Source organism: Phascolarctos cinereus, unplaced genomic scaffold (assembly GCF_003287225.1).
Source record: "Phascolarctos cinereus isolate Bilbo 61053 unplaced genomic scaffold, phaCin_HiC Scaffold_5;HRSCAF=322, whole genome shotgun sequence".
In the NCBI taxonomy this organism is placed as follows: domain Eukaryota; kingdom Metazoa; phylum Chordata; class Mammalia; order Diprotodontia; family Phascolarctidae; genus Phascolarctos; species Phascolarctos cinereus.
The window spans coordinates 296,531,221-296,545,311 of record NW_027555958.1 but is presented as its reverse complement, the minus strand read 5'-3'; the positions used below and the strand labels follow the sequence as shown (position 1 = coordinate 296,545,311).

Sequence of the window (14,091 nt, the reverse complement as noted above, 5' to 3'; positions counted from 1 at the left end):
TGTTTGTGGCCTTCCTTGGTGTGGTTGAAGGGAAATACACCTAAGAGTAATGGGACTGGAATCTACCTTCATCTAGCATAACCCATACTAGGATTTCCTAAAAAAATGATGCACAAAGTTAGAAGGATAACTGTTGTAAACATATGAAAAAGGGAGACAGGGAAGTGAGGGAGTAAATTGCTACTTTTTAGAGCAAACAGCATATGTAGGCCAAGCACATTTGAGTAGTACAAAATGGTGCCTGACAGGCAGCTTTGGGGACCAGTTTGCAACGGCAATGCCCCTGTGTACAGGTGTCTAGCAATGGCTACCAGAAAAAAAAATCCATTGTCTTTCTTCCTGTGCCTAATGCAGAGTTCTCACAAAATGTGCTAGTCTTTCTATACGGAGAGGACCCTCTTGACCCACTATGTGCTGGATATATTAGCTTACATTTATAAAGCATTTTCTTGTTAGAAAGCACATTATGCAAATTAACTTATTTGATCCTTCCAACCCCCCTGTAGTAGGTAGTATAAGTATTATTAACCCTGTTTTACAGATTAGGAAACTGGGGCTCAAAAGAGGTTGTACCTTGCCCACCCACCCACCAAGTGGTAATGCCAGAACCTGAAGTCAGGCTTTCACACTTGAAGTCTAGAGATCTCCCCAGGATACCACAGCGTCCTTTTGGTCACAGTTCTTTTTCTAGTAGTGGGAAAACGGTTGTGCTACCCATAACCCCTTACCTGGTCTCCCTTATGTCCAAAGATATACCTTTGCAAGACAGTTGGCTAGAGTAGTTTGCACCCAGAGAATGGAGTTTCTGTGTAAACCTGAGTCACCCAGTGAGACTAGGATCAGACCTACACACTTGGCCTCATTAACAGCCTGTTCTTGACCAAATGATCTCCCAGGGACTACAAGGAGCACATCTGCAATTACTATTTCTCAGATCTCATCATAATAAAATGCAAAATAGTATTATTTCATAGTTTCCACACAAAGGCCCCTGTTGTAAACTTATGGAAAGACATAGATGAGAGTTCATGGGCTGGCATGGATGGGCTGTGATCTGCATTTCTAGAAGGCATAATAACCACAGAGCTTAAATCACAGAGTAATAGCCACAAATGATCATTTAAACCTCATCTTCCACATTGAGAAATCTACAACGCATCTCAAGAGAGAAAACAGGACAGTACAGAATGATTCTTGGAACAGAAAGCCAATAAGGAAACTGGTTTCCCGAGAAGATACCTGGACATCCTGACAGCATTCCCCAAACTTCAGCTGACTGCTGCAAATCTCCCCCGATTGTGCTGCTTCCAACACTAGACCAAAAAGGTTCAAATATATGGCATACACCAAATCCACTGCCAGGATCTGAGGCAAACTCTGTCCACGTCAAGGAGCAAAGACAAGGGTGGAAGGTAGCCTGCTGGGCTGAGAGGCAAGAGATCTGGGTTCAAGTCTTAGCCCCACCCTCTTTTGCTTATGTGAACTCAGATGAGACACAACGTCTTTGTTTCTGGGTTTGGGGGTTTTTTTGGTTTTTTTTTTCAGTTGGCCCATCTGTCAAATGGAGAGGTTTAAGAGCTATTGTGATAATACATATTGACAAAATCCCATTAAAATGAACTCCATGGGCCCTTCAATTTGCATTGTTGTAATATCATTTGGTTATAATTAATTGCAGAAATCACCTTCCCAGTTTACTGGAACTGAAGATGAATCAAAGCTGAAATTCAGTCTTCCCTAAAGTGAGTTTGTAAGTGAAAAAGAAGTGTTCTATAATATGGAAAGGCAAGAATTGCCCCACATGCACATGTGACACCCATTTCTTCCCCTCTTCAACATCTGTGTACTGTTCTGCTCTAGTGGGAGTTTGGTCATATAGGTAGGTGGCACGCTGAAGGGTGAAAGGCGGCTATGAAACTGATGGGCCAATGCTACCTGATGGTAGGTCCAAATTGTTTTCTTCTCCCTATCAACAAACACACTCCAGAACACCTTCAGGTCCCTTGGTTAAAGAAAAGCTCATTTATAGACAGAGATTAGAGAAAGTATTTGTTATACGAACTTGCTCACTTTTTAGAATTTTTTTTTAAAAAAAGGTCTTTCTCTGATAGATCACTGTAGATCTTGTCAGTTCTACCAAGTTAGAGGGATCTTTTTCTAGTGCAGGCCCAGTGTTGAGTGCACATCTATCATCCTAGGACCAGTCTCAGTTTGGAGGGGCTCATTAACAGAGAGTTAGCTACCATATGATTTTTATTTACCCATAGTAACTTATGCAGAGAATTTATTAAAACATAAAGGGCTTATGATCCACAGAAGTAGAAGGAAAAACACACCGCATAAAAAACATGTACTTCTTTCCATTCTCCAAAGAGGTGGAGGAGTATGGTTACGGAATAATGCAAAAACAGTCAGACTGAGTTGTTGCAATGCTTAGTTTTGTTTATCTGCCTTTTTAATTTTTTATTCTTGATTATAAGGGATGGTTCTCTGGGTAGGCAAAGGGGAAGGGACATTTTGGAAAATGAAGGTGATATAAAAACAAAAGATAACAATAAAAAAAACTTTAAATCACAGATCCTTAAGGAACTGAAATAAGTAACAAAAACAAATCATTGTTTTCATGAGCCACAGAAACAGTTTTATCATATAGAGCTTTCTTTGTAAACATTACATAACAGAATTTTACTTTTCATCTTTTTATCTTCCACAGCACCCAGCACAATATCTTTGCTTATATAGGTGTTTAATAGCTGTGTGACTTAAACAGGTGTGAAAATAAATGCTGAAAAAAAGTGGCTACATAAATATGATTGAAGAATTATTCTACATTCATCCCACATTGGTAGGAGCTGTCTACACTATAGCAACTATCATGGGAAGACCAGTGAATAAATCTGTGAAATAAACTAGGTAAATACACAGGTGAAATTTCCTAGAGGTTCAAGTCATTGCCCCCCCAACCAGGCAAATGCCTTAATGATCTCGAGTCATTTGTAGCCCAATAACCCCAACCCTACCCAAAACTAGCAAAGGGAGTGTTGTCTGTGAGTGGGGGAGAGAAAACATATTGTTAGAGTAGATAATCTGTCTGTCTGCCCAGCTTACCACAAGGATATATGGAGGGGAAGTTGGGGGTGGGGGAGGCAGTATTGGGCCCTGCTCAGGAAAGAAGAAGATAGGTGTCAAGCATCTTGCAGGAATGGAGTCTAGGTCACATGGCAAATATGCTTTTCTGTATCACTGTCCTCTCTTCCTGGAAAGTTAAGGGACTATTGCTATTTAATACCAAGTTTTGTTTTGATGTTTTTCCTCTAGGCTTCTCAGTGTCTCCTATGAACACTCAGCAAACACTTCTGACTTTCTACATTTTAGACTACTTCCTTTAATAAATCTCAAGACAGATGCATTTGTCTCCTTGCTCCCCCCTCCATCAAGCATGGCTAGTGAATTGCTCTACAATAGGAAATGCATGTCTAGATAAAACCCAGGAAGAGCTCAAGCAGCTCTCACGTGGTCCCCTCATGTCACTCATATTCATTAAACATAATCAACTCTCAGTTACTTATATTCAGAGAGATCCTTGGCATTGGTCTCAAAGTCACTTATACTAGGCTTCAAAGTTTTATTAAGCAACCACTTGATGAACTTGCCCTCAAAACACTTAAAATCTAGCTGGGGTGATAAGACATGTATACAAGTGAATTTCCCTTATTGTCTGTTTTGCTTCAGCTATTCAGATGCATTTCTATTTGCTGACCACACAAATGACTGGGAACACTAGACCTGAAGTACCAGAGGAAAGCCACCTTGGACCACTACAGCAGGCATCAAGAGCTAAGTCTTAGTATTGGCTATACCACTTATTAATAACTGTGACTTTTAACATAATCTTTTTTAGACCTTATAAATACCATTTTACAGATAAGGAACCAATACCCACCCTATCTACTTCTTAGAATTGTCGTGAGAATCAAGAGGTTCTGTACGTGAAAATGCTTTAGAACTATAAAGCACTATAGCAATGTAAACTATAACCCCAAACTGGTCATATTTTCAACTTTGCTGTAACATAGCTAAGCTTGAAGGTCTTCTAAAGGGTTGGTCTATGGAGCTTTTCTATAAAAGCAGCTGTTTCAGGAATACTGAACTACAAAATTATGGTTGTAGTGAGAAAGGTTCCAGGTGCTACCCTCTACATCCCAGAAACATACACACAATCTCTAAACCCAGACCATGTGCTATTTTGAGATCACTCAGGCTGCTTCCCCTCCACTCCCCAAATGCTAAACATCCCCCACCCCTAAACACTCTGCCAAATCTGATTGGGATTGGCTTTTTTGGCTCAGGAGGTCTAAGCTTAAATGGAAGCTATGAGGCAGTGTTTCAAGCAGCATGCAGCTGTAGGGAAGGGCACATGTGTGTTATCAGTAGTGGTTCTATCAATATTGTGTAGGCGATCAAATATGCACAAAGTGAAGAAAGCTCTTAAGAGAAAGGGAGTGTGTGGTAGGGGTGGGAAGGGAGGAGGTGGTTGAGAGAAGTGGCTTCTCTTCCAATCACATTTTCATTCTTGTCAAATGTTACACCCAGCCTGGCAGGCTTATAAAACCACTTCACTCATGCCACCGTAGGCCTGGCTTCTGCCTTCACCTCTAGTTGAGACAACTGAAGGCAGGGTGACACCAGAGGGCAATAAGGCACAGCAGGAGGCAGGGAAAAATCTCTACTTTTTATGTTTTTCTGAGATAGAGACAGACAAAGAGAAAGAGAGAGAGAGAGAGAGAGAGAGAGAGAGAGAGAGAGAGAGAGAGAGAGAGAGAGAGAGAGAGAGAGAGAGAGAGACTAAGAGTCAGGATGACAATGGATGACAGCAACAGCCTGGCCACCTGGACACTTTGCCCAGTGACCTGGCATCACCAGATTATGCCTGGTGGGCTTTGAGGGGGAATATCCCACCCTGATCACCACAACCATGATTAAGCTGGACAATTAAGCTGAATTCTGATTCCTGATTAGGGTTATTTTAGGAAAGTCACCAGTTTAATTCTACCTCCTTTTCATCCCTCAATCACACAGCTCCTAGTAAGAATTCAGTACAAACCTAACAGTAGCTAGAAGAAAATCAACCTCTCATTTGTATTTTTGTCTAGGTTTAACAGTCAGGTAGCTTTGCTGTTTTACAAGAGCAACTAAATCCCAAACATTTGTGGTTTCCATGGATTGACCTGGTTACTGCCCAAGCTCTCACTCCTCCCTCCACGAGCTTCAAACATGTAGTAAAGAGAGCCTTTAACCCCAGCCATGAAATCCATGGAAATGCCATATCTTGGAACTAGTTAGGTTTCAAGCCCAGAAACCAGAACGAATAGAATAACATGCCAGTAATCTAAGTGATAAAAGTAAAACTACCACTTGGGGAGGTAGAGAAAGATGTGGGAGGAGGGCTAGGAAGTTTGAGTATGACTGGAAAAAGGGATCAGCACTGAGGGTGACTGGGGGAGTGGTACCATGCTCTTCTTCCCTCTTCTCCTATTCAATTTAGCCACTATCCACTGGTAATAAGCACATTGCCCCAGCCCTCCCCCTACAAAAATACTAAAAATCTGTTTAAACTGTAGGGTAAGCTCCTCTGCTCTTGGATTCGGAAGCATGCTGGGCCTCCTTCAGAAAAGGGCAGGCTGCCCGCTGTCCCCAGCATGCATTCTGAAAACAGGGCAGGCAAGAAAGGAAGGCTAAAGTTTAAGGGAAGCAGGGACAACAGCTGGTCAGATAATTCCAGAGCAATCACGATTGGTCTAGGGGAGGGTGTTGGTAGAGAAAACCATTTCAACCTTAGCTAAGGAGGACTGACTGCTAGCCAAACAAGACCCTGCTTAATTCATCCCCTCTGTACCTAAACCCATTTGACTGAGAACTAAGGTCAGGCATAGTAGAAAAAGTACTGGACTGAAACCCATTTGACTGAGAACTAAGGTCAGGCGTAGTGCAGAAAGTACTGGATTGAGAGTCAGGAAGACTAGAGATGGAATCCTGCCTCAGGCACTTACTAGCTCTGTGACCCTACGAAAGGCACTTAACCTCTAAGCCTCAGTTTCTTCATCTGTAAAATGGTGCTAAAAATGGCACCTATCTCACAGAATCAATGACATCAGGTAAAGCTTTTCTTTTTCTTTGCAAACCTTAAAGTGCTCCATGAATGTTAGCTATTATTATTCTTTACTGTGTCTCCTCAGCACTCACATGCTCAGTATGTACTTTTTTGTGCAGTAGATGTTGATTTGTTGATTCTTTTAAAAGCCTACACTCTGTCTCCCTAGTTTTATCTTTGCTATTTAACTAAGAGATGCTACAATACCCACCTGCCATCTCTTCATTTATATTCAGGCACCAGATGATTCAGCTGGCAGGGCTGGCAGGCCGAATAGGCTGGGGCTATTAGGACCCAAAGCCTCCCCCTAACAAGCAAGTTTTCCCTAGAATAGATATGTGGGAGAATCATGATGAAGAGATGAGTGACAGCAAAGAAGCATCTCAAACCATCACAGCTGCCCTGCCAAATGCTGTCCATCAGCTAATAAGCCATATCTAAAAATAGGTGATGACTTCTAGGCAGCCAACGGAAGAAAATTCCCATTCTCCTTAGAAAAGGCTTGCTAGTTCTCCTACTAGGGATCAACAAAAGATCTGTTAAGATGTCTTTCTAGGCCTCCCCCTACCCCCTTTATTAGGCAGCTGAAAGCATGAACAGCTAATCCACAAGCAGGCTCAGAGACCCCACACCCATCCCAACCCCCATCCTCACCCCACTACCTCCCCCAGACCTGTCAGCTCTCTGGAGCTCATGAGCAACCAGCAAACCTGTAAGCTTAGCTAAGGGTGAGGGAAGAGTCTCTACAAGGCCCAGATTTCAGTTCCAGGCTCTCTAGGGGATTGAATCAAGTTTTATTATTATGAAATGCCTTGATAATGTTCCTTTAAATTAAAATCACCATTAATTTTTGGTAGTGTTCCCACACACACAGAAAGTAAACTGAGGCTTAATGTAGGCCAGGGGATAAAAATTTTAATGACTGCAAAGCTGCATATCCAATAATAATCCAAAAAGGAAAGGATACAAACGTGGAAAGAGAAGGTACTAGAAAGTTTAACAAGCAGCAGCTGTATAAGTAAGAAGGGCTAGAGGCCATTGTGCCACGAGTCATCTGCTGTTTCTTTCACATGGCAACAGCAATTTTTGCCCTTGCCAAGGGAGGAATTGTGGCATAGATAATCCATGAATTGTGGATAATCCAAAAAATTTTTTATTTGACTTTGGAATGTTTTCCATCTTACATACGAACAGGGTCCAGTTAGTATTCTAAGAAATACAAACTCTAATTAAATAATGAAGTTAGACTGAAGATTCAAATCAAGAGGTTGAAAGCAGTTTGACTTTTTATGCCCTGTTCTTGACTCTAACATCTGTCTCCCACCGGACTAGAGAAAGAAATGTCATCTTTTCTGAGCAAAGTTCTCTCCGTCACCTGCCTGGCTCACATCTACTACAACAGGGGCTGTAAGAGGAATGGAAAGTTCTAGCTCTTTACTGCTTTACAGAATGAAGCCAGTCAAAGTACAGAATTATATATAGGAGGTGAAAATGCAAACAAAAACCTGAAAGCAAGACCTGACCCATAATGGGGGGAAAAAAAATCAAGAGCTGGTCCTGTCCTATCCTGAGCAAAAAAATCTTCTGTATCCTCTTGCTGAGTTGTACTTTTAGAGGAATATTAAGATTCTCAAAGAAGACACTCCATTTACAGTGATGCCACTTCGATCAAGGGCTAAGATAATAGAGTAACACCCCTATGCACCCAAACAATGCAAACCAGTGATGCCTTGGGCACATCTTGGGAAGATACTAGTTGCCATTTAAGCTATGGGAGCTTTATAATTTTTCCTATACCTGGAGGCCAGGGAGACTATCATTCCCTTTCCCTATATTCTATCATCAGAGATCCTCACCCAAAGATCCTGTTACCCAAAATCTCCCGGCAGGCTGCCTGTAAGGCCTGACATGCATTTCCTTCTTACCTTTGTCTCTTGGACTCTGGCTTCTTTCAGGGCTTAATTTGTGTACCACCCACTACAAGAAGTCCTTCCTGATGTGATCCTCTAGTTGTTAGTACCTTCTCTCTCCCTCCTCAAATTATCATGCATATACTTCTACAAGTACATGCTGGATCTAGGGCTGTTCTTTATTTGGTTTTTGTATCCTCAGTACCTAGCTAACAAAAGGCCTTGAACATACTAGATGCTTAATGCTTATTGGCTTGGATTACTATTTAAGAATTTCACAGCCTGCATTCTTTCCGCTACCCAAATATGGAGCAACCATACAAAACACACACACACACACACACACACACACACACACACACACACAGAGTCACATACACCCCTCACAGGAGAGGACAAAGCGATTATGCAACATAGTCCCAAATTCCAAAGGGGTTCTCACGGGTGATAATATTTAAAGGGTTGGACACTTCAGTAGTACCATTTCAGGCTACAGAGTGCTTTGTTTTACTAAAACCATTTGGAGCAACAGATGAACTGCGCCTGGCTGGGAATGCCTTGTTTTTAAATGCTCTCCCTACAGAAGTTGCCTCAATTCCAGGCTTTGGAAGTGACAATTGTAGCTGTTCTGAAGGGGGATTTTTAAATGCACCCCCAAGCCAAAATTACAACAGGGCAGTTCCCCAGAGTAGAAAAGCCATTTTCTATTCCAAACAAGCTATTCCACGAACAGGTTCCAGTATCAGTTACTAGAAGGATTAAATATTGGTGGTTCCTTTTCTTCAGACCTATGATTAATGCATTTCAATAAGCAGACACCCTCCTTTATGCAGTTCCCCAACCCCCAGGATGGGAGTTTTGAAGACAATGCACATACAGTGGCAAAATAATAATTACTGCTATTGATAATAACCATGCTACTTCATATTCAGATGGTCAACCCAGGTAGCCCAATCAACTTCATACACAATAATTCTCCCTATGAGAAAGATAGGCCTTTAGTGCAGCTATCAATATAGTCAACTCAATTATGTGCACATAGAGACAAATGCTAATGTAGGTAAATCCGGGACAGCAGACTAGCCAAAAACAATTTCTTTGAAATGTACTTTATTATAGGATGGGGGGAGGGTTAGGAAAAGAGGAAAGCAGGAAAAGAGAGGTAGAATGAAGAGACCAATTTATTAATGTTGTTTCAGTCTGCCTGATAGACAAGATACACAAACACACACTACAACTGACACCTCCAGGGATAATAAAGGTAACCCCTAAATGCTAGGAAGGAGTGGGAAGCCAGATTGGGACTGGACTTTTATTGTGGATCATCCCCAAGCAGATGGAGAGCTAACTGAAAACAGATGCCCCCAACTCCCCTAAAACTTGTCTGAGTGATTATATGTAGTTGGTTTTCACTAATGTCTACAGATCAGTTTGGTAGTTTATTAAGTATATTAGTCACTGGTCTTTTATACCAGAATAATGGTCAGTTATATTCCAGGTAAGTTTTGGTGGCCAGAGGAAGTAAACAGAAAACTCTGGCTACTCTGGAGTCCAGTCATCATTCACAGCATTGGTAGACTTGAGGAAAATTATTTATAAAGCTGAGTTAAGTGTTATACTGATTTTATCTATATGGAAACTGAGGCACCAACTAGTGGTTTTACCCAGAATGAGTCAGGACTAGAATCTAGGTCAATTCGCCTCCTGATCTAGCTTTGCCCATCATTAAAGATCCTGGAGAAGCATAAGAGTTAAGAGCTTCCAGATGGTATAAATGTGCTAGAAGAAATATAAAAAGGGGGTGGAAGGATAGATGAAAATCTATTCCCCTAAATCCTCTATCTTGGGTCCACATTCCCCACTAGCAGCATTTTTGTCTTTCCTGGAATCTGTCTTAATTTTCCTCTCTAGCCTGCCTAGTTTGGCCTTATTCATACCAGAGACTGGGTTTCTAAAATAAAATAAGGCACTAAGGCTAACAAACTGAATTTTTTCTACACTTTCAACATGACTGAAAAAGGACATCCCATGCAGATGAATGGCAGCCACAGGTAAATTCCCCTCTTTACATAATAACCTTTTTTACAAGCTCTGATCTATCTAGTCAAGAACAGGACGAGGTGTGGGGCAGGAAGATAACTGCCTAGCCTGGAGTTAACGTTACATCACTTGGAGATGGGAGACTGAAATACTAACACTAAGAACACGTAATTGTTCTTGAAACCCTGTCTCAAACTTACCTGGTTTTTTAACAGATGGGTTTCAAAATCCTGTTTAAAAATGCTCATTTTAAAAGACAGGGAGTAAGAGAGTGCAAGGGGAGGCCCTGAAATTCTGAAACCTGCAGTACTGGTTTCCTACCAACCTGAGTTTGCTCTTTGAAGCCTGAAAAGGCAATGGGGCTCCGGCCAACAGTGCTCTCAACTTGGCTGGGGGGAGGGCATGGGGAAGGCAGTTTCCAAATGAAGGGGGTTTCCTTCTATAACACGAATTCTACAGTTCTTCATTAAGCCATCTTTGCTGCTTCTCAATGTGAAAGTGGTAGTTTGAGCAGACACTGGAGGGAGAGGCACTGGAATTCCCAATGTTTAGGAACTACAGGGGGAAGGGAAAATTGTCTTCTGCCATTCCAAGGCAGAGCAGGCACATGCTCAGAATGCTTGGCTGCTAAGTTTCAGAGGCCCTGGCCTTTGCTGTTGTTTCCTCCTCCCTGTTCCCTTTCCCAAGATTAATGGGCAGGTTATCACAACAGCCATTAGGCAAACTCTTTAGAGAAAATCCTACCCTGCCATTTTGGAAGTCTCTTCCACTTCTGACTTCATTTTTTTTTAAATAAAAAAATCCAATAAACCTCCCTGATCAAGAGAAGGGGTGATCAACCCAGTAAGTTAGGAACCTTTACAAAAGTGCTAACTATACAATTTGTTCCAAATCATCTGTCAAGTTGAGAGTTCTCTATTCTCTGTTTTCTCTCTAGAATCACAGGGCATCAGGAATTTTAACTGGTGCAGACCAAGCAAAGAACCCCAGGCACAGAAGTCCACTCTCTTACCCCTAGCCCACATTATCCACCATCTCCATCCTGTTTAGGTCCAATTACTGACTACTCCTCCAAAAGATATGCCAGAGGAAGCTGAATGAACAGTTGTTCTTAAAACATGTCTGCCAGCAGGTTTCCAACTACCATATGAGCCACACGTTTATTGGTTTCCAATTAAAATGACTAAGGTTCTAATACCTGCTACTCCACTAATTTCCTTGGGTTCTGAGTTTGGAGGAGCCAAAATATAACTAACAGGTTTCAAACTCTGTGGTTTGTTCTACAAATAGTAATATGTATGAGTTAGTTTGGGCATTGTCTTTCTCTTCCCCACTGGATTCTGGACATATTTTTACAACTGGATCGCCATCTTGCTAGCAGATGTGACAAGTTTCTTCTCTATTCTAAGGTTTGATGGTCACTGCTTAACATAATTCAAAATAGAGTATTTCTAGGAATAGAGTATTTTACTTCAGGGAACCTCTTAATTCTAACAAAGAATCTGGCTAATAACTATACTACAGAGAGCTAGGGTATAAAGTGTCAGAGTTGTAGCATTTGAAAATCTAGAGAAAATTGTTAATGCCTACAGAATAGGGCTTGAAACTGTACAGTCCCTGAGGTGCCATAAGTGTTCAATGATGCTCAATCGATGAGGATCTCCACACTCACATCTGGTATGAATCAAATGTAAAGCAAATCACTTTCAACTTGAAGCCAATCACCTTGTGAAAGTGGATTTTTTTCATCTTTCCTAGCAGACTACATTGGTGGGGCTGGTAACAACTTTGGATATGATAGAAAAGTTGACTTATTCCCATCTTGCATTCTATAATGCTTCCACCCCCACTTCTCCAATTTCCTCCCATCCTCTGGTCCCCAACTCATGCTGTTAATCAGACATCACTTTGGGTGCTGTGCTCAAGAGGAAAATTGAGTGGGCAAATACTTGCCACAGTGTATCAATGACAAAATCCGCATCCTCCTGCCAGGATGCCCAACAGTGTGAGAGGAGAGGGCCATGCCTAGGTTCCATCACACACACACACACACACACAAAACGTGAAAATGAGGCAGCCACACTAGGTACAGAGATCATCCTGGAATTAAAAACTTCTAGGCCAGACTCCACCTAGGAGGGAAAGAAGGGAATCAGAAGGAAAAACTTGAGGAGGGAGGTGAAAGCAGCTAAATTAACTCAGGGCTGCCCAGTGTCAGGAATGGGGAGGAAGTGGCATAAAAGGAAGCTCAGATGAAGTGGTAGGCAGGGGAACTGTAGTGAAGGAACTGGCTGGGCCAAACTGGAGTTTGGAGAACACCCCCACCCCCACCCCACACACGGTCCAGTGTGCTTTAATTACACGTCCCTCCCCCCATGCAGGCATCAAATCCCCAACCAAGCAACCAGACCTCTCCCCATCACTCAACCCTTCTCCAAACCCCCCTATCCTATGACTTCCCCACCCCTGCACCCCTATCTTCCAACACCCCCCCTCCCCACCCCACTGAGTCACTCCTCCCAACCAGGCTCCTCCACCTTACCGAGCCCCCAATGTCACTCCCGTGGTCACTGCGCCCCCCCACCACGCGCGTCTTCTTCCCCCTCCCTTCAAGTTCCCCCTCCCCCACTCCCGTCACGCGCTTCTCCCCCAACCGCTCCCCTCAGACCCCCGACTCCGGCCCCGGTCCCCCGGCCCGGGCTCACCTGCGCGGCCGCCCCCGTCCCGGCGCTGGTGCGGCGGCGGCTGCAGCTGGAAGGGGACGGTGGCCCTAAGCGGCTGCAGCCCGGCCCGGGGGGAGCCGACGGGGGCCGGAGGTGAACAGCCCCGCCGGAGCCCCCCGGCCCCTCCGCGCCCCGGGCCCCAGGCCCCTCCGCCTCTGCCGCCCGCTGCGGCCCCCGCCATAAACCCTCCCGACTCGGCCCCGCAGCGAGCCCCACACCGTCCCCCGCCCCCGCCGCCACAGCTTATGAGCCCTGTGGGGCGGGGACCGGCCCCCTCCAGTCCCGGACTCTCATTGGTGCATGCCCACCAGGCCCCGAACTCTGAGCCCAATCGCGGCTCGTATATTCTCGGGCCAGAAGTGATTGGGCGAGATGTCCGTCCATCCTCGCCCAAGACTCCGCCTTCCCTTCATATTGGCGCTCCTGGGAGGGGGCTGGTCTTTGGCTGCTGCCAATGAAAAGACAAAGAAAGGAGGAGCGTCACGCCCAGCCCCAGGTAGTATGCAAATGATTTGCGTGACATCAAGTGATGAAAGGAGCAGTGGAGGGCAGGATGGCCAGGTTCTAGTGACATCACGACATCTTCGCAGGTGAATCTTGAGCATCCCAGTGAAGGCTATAACATTAAAATGTCCTAGTTGAGAAATTCTCGTTTTATCTAATGACATCATCTGAATCTGGGTTCTCTATACTCCCTAGGGTCTCACTCAGAAGTATGCCAAAGTATCACATAGTTTGCATATAATTTGTGTGAAAATAGCAATGAACTAAATCCACCCAGCTTCCCATCACACAGTCTGTTTTTCTCCAAATCTTCTCCAGCCCCTACATTCCAAGTGAAGCAGCTCAACCTAAAACTGAACATTAAAGAATCAGAATTTTATAGTTGGAAGAGACTTCAGGGGTTCTCTGGTCCAACTCACACCTGAAAAGAAATTCCTACCATAACATACCACCATGACAATGGCAATTGGTCCTTCTTTCTCTGCTTTAAGTCCTTTGAAGAGGGGAAAATCTACTGTCTCCAGAAGCAGCCCATTCCACTTTCGTACAGCTCTAATTATTAGAAAGTTTTCTTGGCATCAAGTCTACATTTGCCTCTTTGAAACTTCCAACTATTTCTCCTGGTTCTATTTGGCCAAACAGAACAAGTTTAATCCATCTTCCACACAGCCATTCTTGACCATAACTATCATGTTGCCTCTGAAGCTTCTCCTTTTCAGGCTAAACATTCCCACTTCCTTCGGCTTATCCTCATATATCATGG

At 43.5% G+C, this 14,091-nt stretch overlaps 1 protein-coding gene across 4 annotated transcripts in view; it reads right to left on the bottom strand.

Annotated features, from left to right (window-relative positions):
- Positions 1–13,020, bottom strand: part of FAM117A (family with sequence similarity 117 member A) — a 52,017-nt gene extending 38,997 nt beyond the window's left edge. For 3 of the 4 annotated variants that reach the window (XM_020997408.1, XM_020997409.1, XM_020997410.1), the window contains exon 1: positions 12,807–13,020. In XM_020997408.1, the coding sequence (XP_020853067.1) occupies positions 12,807–13,005 (199 nt within the window). In that variant the 5' untranslated portion in view covers positions 13,006–13,020. Of the gene's footprint in view, positions 1–6,362; positions 6,385–12,806 lie in introns of those variants that run through there. The other variant, XM_078155987.1, reaches the window with a different exon arrangement.
- Between the last annotated feature and the right edge of the window lie 1,071 nt (positions 13,021–14,091).